This window comes from Coregonus lavaretus (genome assembly GCF_964263955.1).
Source record: "Coregonus lavaretus genome assembly, chromosome: 4".
NCBI classification, from domain to species: Eukaryota; Metazoa; Chordata; class Actinopteri; order Salmoniformes; family Salmonidae; genus Coregonus; species Coregonus lavaretus.
The window spans coordinates 45,571,633-45,578,246 of NC_139991.1; the positions used below are offsets into that span (position 1 = coordinate 45,571,633).

The 6,614-nt window shown below is 43.1% G+C and overlaps 1 protein-coding gene across 1 annotated transcript; it reads left to right on the forward strand.

The window, feature by feature from the left end:
- Window positions 1-1,347: 1,347 nt before the first annotated feature.
- Window positions 1,348-5,045, forward strand: ywhah (tyrosine 3-monooxygenase/tryptophan 5-monooxygenase activation protein, eta polypeptide). Its single transcript, XM_084159100.1, has 2 exons — window positions 1,348-1,795; window positions 2,954-5,045. The coding sequence occupies exons 1-2, from the start codon at window positions 1,709-1,711 to the stop codon at window positions 3,605-3,607; spliced, it is 741 nt and encodes a 246-aa protein (XP_084015226.1). The 5' UTR covers window positions 1,348-1,708; the 3' UTR covers window positions 3,608-5,045.
- Window positions 5,046-6,614: the final 1,569 nt, after the last annotated feature.

Here is a 6,614-nt window from a genome sequence, read left to right on the forward strand (position 1 = left end):
TGGCAAAAATTGTAATGAAAACACTACCTAGATTTGAATTTAGTTCAACTACCACCAAGCTACTGCAGTCTGCAAAATGTATACTGAACAAAAATATAAACGCAACAATTTCTACGATTTTACTGAGTTACAGATCATATAAGGAAATCAGTCAACTGAAATATATAAATTAGGCCCTAAACTATTGATTTCACATGATTGGGCAGGGGCGCAGCCATGGGTGGACCTGGGAGGGCAGAATGAATGTCCACCTTGGCTGTCCTCATACGATCCCGCAGGTGAAGAAGCCGGATGTGGAGGTCCTGGGCTGGCGTGGTTACACGTGGTCTGCGGTTGTGAGGCCGGTTGGATGTACTGCCAAATTCTCTAAAATGACATTATTAGCTTATGGTACAGAAATTTACATTCAAATTTATGGCAGCAGCTCAGGTGGACATTCCTGCAGTCAGCATGCCAATTGCAAGCTCCCTCAAAACTTGAGACATCTGTGGCATTGTGTTGTGTGACAAAACTGCACATTTTAGGTTGGCCTTTTATTGTCCCCAGCATAAGGTGAACCTGTGTAATGATCTTGCTTTAATCAGTTTATTGATATGCCACACCTGTCAGGTGGGTGGATTATCCTGGCAAAGGAGAAATCCTTACTAACAGGGATGTGAACAAATGTGTGCACAAAATTTGGGAGAAATACACTTTTTGTGTGTATGTAAAGTGTCTGGGATCTTTTATTTCAGCTCATGAAACATAGGACCTACATGTTACATTTATATTTCTGTTCAGTATAGTTAAATTACTAGTTGAACTACATGTAGTTCACGACTCCCCAACACTGCTGGTAGCTAGATGTTCTGCTACATTCTTGGAATAATATCACAGCCCTGATAATGTACAAAAGTGTGTCATACACTCCTCCTCTTGTCCAGTTACAGGGAAGAGAGGATGCAACACTGGAATGGGGAGTGTTTTCCTTTTAGGGATGAGGGAGATAACACTTGTCAGCAACACAGAGGTCTTCTGCACCTTTCAGTATCATATGTGTACATTACAGCGGTTGGCATAAATGCTATCATGGCTTTGGGACTGGGCAGATGTGAGGAAAGGCACTGCTTATGTCCTCTATGTTCTCGTCTCCATCCTAATATGCTGGAACCTTTACTTGCATACCATATGTGAGGAGAGGTCACACTAGCAGCAACCCTACACGCACGCGCTCTCAGTTGCTGCAACCGATGCAGTACGCCGCACTGCGCAGGTGCACGCCTGCAGCGTACGTTTCTATTTTTAGAAAGTGACGTCATCTTGAAATATCAGCGGCAGGCTTCGACACCCCCCCCCCCTCCACACGATAGACTGGATTGACAGGACGCTTGGAGCAGCACCCCATGTCGATAGCAGTGGGAGGCCGCAGTAGCTAGTTAGCCACCGGGTAGTGAGATAGAGAGTCGAGCGAGGACTTGGAGGGTAGCCACTGATTGTCTTACTTCTAATTTGCGCCTCGGCAGCATTAAAAACCGAATTAATTCACCATTGTTTACCTCGTATTGTAAGTAGGTTTTTAGAGATAATCCGCAGTGACATTTGATGTGCTGTTTGTAGCGTTGCACGTCACCGGGAAAATACACATAGCTAGGTGTATTCAAAAGCAATCGTCAATAGTATCCTGTATCTTGGAACTGACTGCCCGACCTTTGGCACATCAACAGCGACAATGGCAGATAGAGAGCAACTGATCCAGAGAGCCCGTATGGCTGAGCAGGCGGAGCGGTACGATGACATGGCCTCAGCGATGAAGCAGGTAGACATAATTTTGCATAATGAGCAATGCAGCTCACTTGGAAGAATTACCAAATGTGACAGGAATTGATATCAGTTTGTAACAAAGGTAATCTATTATTACATCATTCACTAGTCTGACAATGTAGCCTCTTGCTAACTAGCTAACTATAGTAGATGGAATTATCGTCTTGATTTAAGAAATAATTTCCAGAATTCTGTGCAACATCATAAATCAATGTGAAACCTGGTGCACACAATACCAAGGTTGACTATTTCGCTTCTGTTGCTATGTTATTTTGCCAAATCTTTTTTAGAAGTGAATGTGGTAGCTAAAGAGCTAGCTGAGCTAACAATGAAGCTGGTGGTGGTCGATGATGCAGTAGTAGTAGAGTAGCACCAGCCCAGAGGCTGAACGGGGACACATTGGGTGCGTTCGTTCACTACAGCACTTTGGGCCGAGTGAATAAAACTACATATTCCAAGCTTGAAAGCTGGTTTTGCCTTTCCTGTAATAGACTAATTAACAGAATAATCGTCAAATTTATGCCAGACAGAGGTACATTTTCTCAAATAACGAACAAATATGATGGTGGAAGTTTATAAACGACCAGGGCCGCCTGTAGCTCAGTTGGTAGAGCATGGGGCTTGCAACGCCAGGGTTGTGGGTTCGATTCCCACGAGGGACCAGTATGAAAAATGTATGCACTCACTAACTGTAAATCGCTCTGGATAAGAGCATCTGCTAAATGACTCAAATGTAAAATTACCAGATGTTGCTCCTTTACAAACGCACCCACAGACCCTGTCTGCAAGGGCAGATATTGGCTGCAGTTAAATGTATCGATGACGATGGATACATATTCATCTAATGACTTAAAAGTAGCCTGTTTCTCAAAAGGCATAAGACAAACATCTTTATAAAAAAAAAATGCCTTTAATGTTTACAGTTAAGAATCAAGCACAGCTTCAGCCACAAATACAGCATAGCCTTTCTCCACCTAGGCATGCATGCACCCTGCAACATCACACCTTTGTCATTGGTCAATTTCTAGAGCATTTCTTCAGGATTGGAATGTTAGGTCAATGGTACATTTGTTTGATTTATAGAAGGTTTATGATATGGTAGCATTTTCACATCCTGTCAGCATTCTTTTTAACACTTCTATGTCCTCACCAGGTGACTGAGCTGAGCGAGCCTCTGAATAACGACGACCGCAACCTGCTCTCTGTGGCCTACAAGAACGTGGTGGGGGCCCGGCGGTCCTCCTGGCGCGTCACCTCCAGCATCGAGCAAAGAGCCATGGCCGACGGCAACGAGAAGAAGCTGGAGCTGGTGAAGGCCTACCGGGAGACTATCGAGAAGGAGCTGGAGACAGTCTGCCAGGATGTGCTCAACCTGCTGGACCAGTTCCTAATCAAGAGCTGCGGAGAAGATCAGCTGGAGAGCAAGGTGTTCTACCTGAAGATGAAGGGCGACTACTACCGCTACCTGGCCGAGGTGGCCACAGCCGAGAAGAGGACCTCTGCCGTGGAGTCCTCCGAGGGAGCCTACAAGGAGGCCTACGAGATCAGCAAGAGCATGGCGGCCACCCACCCCATCCGCCTAGGTCTGGCCCTCAACTTCTCTGTGTTCTACTACGAGATCCAGAACGCCCCTGAGGAGGCCTGCAAGCTGGCCAAGGAGGCCTTTGATGAGGCCATCGGACACCTGGACAATCTGAACGAGGACTCCTATAAGGACTCCACCCTCATCATGCAACTGCTGCGGGACAACCTGACCCTGTGGACCAGCGACCAGCAGGACAGCGAGGGGGGAGAGGCCCAACCCTGAGACCACCTCCTCCTAACCCCTGATTGTCTTTAGCTAGAGTTAGCCACTCCCCTTCCCACTGTCCCCCTACCCCCTATTCTTTACTCTTTTCAGATCTTTTGTTCTCTAATCTCTTCCTCATCGCTCACCTCTTTGTCTCTTTGTGCCATTATCATGCTCAATTAAGGCCTCATCAGGAAGAATCTGTTCTCTAGTGGCCTGTCGTTTTTGTCCTACATTCTCACCTCTTCCCCTGCTGCATTCACCCTCTCATACTGTCCTCCTCAACTCTCTCCCTCTTTTCTGTCCTCCAAGGCTTTCTGTCCCTGGCCCACTTTCTGTGCGCTAGGTGGTATTTTTTCTTCTTCGATCCATTCCATCCCCTCCCTTCCATAGTTGCTGATAATTAACTGACTAGTTGGTATTCAAGTGACATTTCCACAGGATGTTCTCGTGAGGACAATTTAGTATCGATCATGAGTGGATGTCTGTAATTCTAATTAGGGAAAATGTATTTCATTACGTTACACAGCATAGTGGAAATGTTACTATTGACCAGAATGTTGTGCTCTCCTCCTTGACTTGAACCCTTTCTATGCCCCCACCCCTCTGTCACTGTAAGATCTCTGTCTGTTGTTCCTCCTCTCTATTCCCTGTCTGTTGCCCTTTCCACTCTGCCCTCTGACCTCTGTGTGCACTGCTAGCCCCTGTGAACGTGTGTGCCAGCCATCTTACCATTTTGAAATGTCCACCTTTGAAGGTTGATTGGACAGTGTCTGGAGTTTTCAGTTGTGCAAGTACATTTGTTTATTATTATGAATAATGTGGTCATTAAAATAATGCCATTAAAACATTACCTACCCTGGGAACTTGTTATGTGTGAATGCTTGGATGAATGGCATGCTCGTGTGCTTCAGTCGCCATGAGTGAATCTATGGCCCTGCGGTCATGAGCTATTTGGTCATGATGTGTCCTGCTGTACGTGTATTTTCTTTCTCATTCCGATTATCTCTGTGTTACACACACATACTCATTTAGTTCACTGTGTTAGATTTTATTGTGTATTTGTTGAGAATGTTCTCATGGTATTCCTTCCTCTGATGGACAAAGTCAGAATGGTGTCTTGGTGCAGTCTAAATTTCCAATTAATTAGCTGCACACTTCTGTTGGAGTGAAACGGACGGTAGGCTAGTAATAGGTGTAATATGACCCATTTTGGTTTTCTGTTGCAAAAGTTTTGCTTCTATATGCCCAATTGAACACAACCCTGGCTTGTTTCACCACTAATATTTTTTTAAAAACCTTTCCTGGCTCTTTGTTGTCCTGCATCTGACCATGTTAAGCTTCAGACTCGATAGTCACCTAGTGGTTGTTTCTGGTACTTTTACCCTCCTATCTACAGGGTTCGTAATAATGTAACAACTCCATTAAAGGGAAAAACGTGTTTCATTAACCCATTTATTGCAGTCTTTTGACTTTATCATTGATTTATAGGTCTCTGCTGAGACTGGTATTACAAACATCCCACTACAAGGATGACAGAAGTAGAAAATAATCATGACCTAAAACCAATCAAAGTTATCTTTTATATTGCTACTAGCTCATCTTGATAATCTCAGGGAAGAGTGAGGTTGGGCATAGTTCAGGCTTTGAAATTGCTGAGGTAAAAGCTCAGGTTTGGTGATGAAGCATCAGGTGATAATGAGATTGGACAAATACAAGGGTAAGATCATGCAGTGACATTGTAAATGTTATATACCTGTAGAGACTAATGGCTGATGTACATTTATGTGAACAAGATTGTTCGTAGCTGTGATGAGATGAGAGATTAATATAATTTTATGGATAGCGCCTTATCACACACACACTTAAGTCTTCACCAGCAACCTGAAGAGGAATAACGGCAGGGCAGAGTAATAATTAACCCACTATCTGTGTGTGTGTGTGTTTACTCTGTGGGTGAGGTAGTTTTATGAAGAAAGTACCTTTTCGATTGACTGACCTTGAATCAGAATTAGTTTCCTTGTGGAAATAAATCACAATATTGACAGAAGAGTTAATGGAATGGGCTTACAGTCAACAGCCATGTCCATTAACATACATTTAATGCTATTATTATTACTATATTTCCCCATTAAACATGTCCTATTATAGCCAATAAACCCTTCCTAATTGTGTTCAATCGAAAACCCACTATATTGTTTTTCCTGTGTGCTCTTTGCTGTGCTCTTTCTCCCAGGAGTCCACAATTCTCCTGCTGCCACAGCACTTTCACAGTTGACTTATCTACCTACAGTAGTCACCTACTTTCAGGGTTTTATCAATCAGCCCTTTCCATTAGGACTGGGATTAGTGTAATTCTGAAAGTGGAATGGCTCACACGTTGTCTTTTATAGGATTTTTTAAAAAGTATTTCCTGTTCAGTTGATCATTAAAGTGTCAATCAGCAGTAAAAACAAGAACAGATATACTCCCTGTCACTGTTTCGGTAAACAGCTGAGGGATGGGGTTGTAGAAATGTAACCACTCTCAAATTCATAGACAGAGCTATGGATGCAAGGACTGACCAACCATGATATCAAAATTATAGGTTTAACCATGTTTTTATGCTATATAATAAAGAGTAAAACAAGCTTATATTTGGGGTTCTGATAGGGTACAACAGTTGAACTAAGCTCATGAAGCATAGGTTATTGTATATTCTTCAAGATTCAATGGGTACATATAATAAATGTAAAAAATGAATGTAGCAACTGCTGATTTCCCCTTTAATGACCATTTGTTTGCCATAAAGCACATTCTTTGATTTCTGACACCAATATCTTTTTTTTCTTCATTTACAGTATTTGCATTTGCACATTCATTGGCAGGCAAGCTCACATACACACCTTTGCATGGTCTCAAACACACTATTAACCAACACACCAATGGCGGCCGGTGCCATTTAAGATGAGGGAGGATTATCTTTTTTTTATGAGCATGGATTTATTTCTATTACAGCATATTGGATGACTGTCATTCATATTCC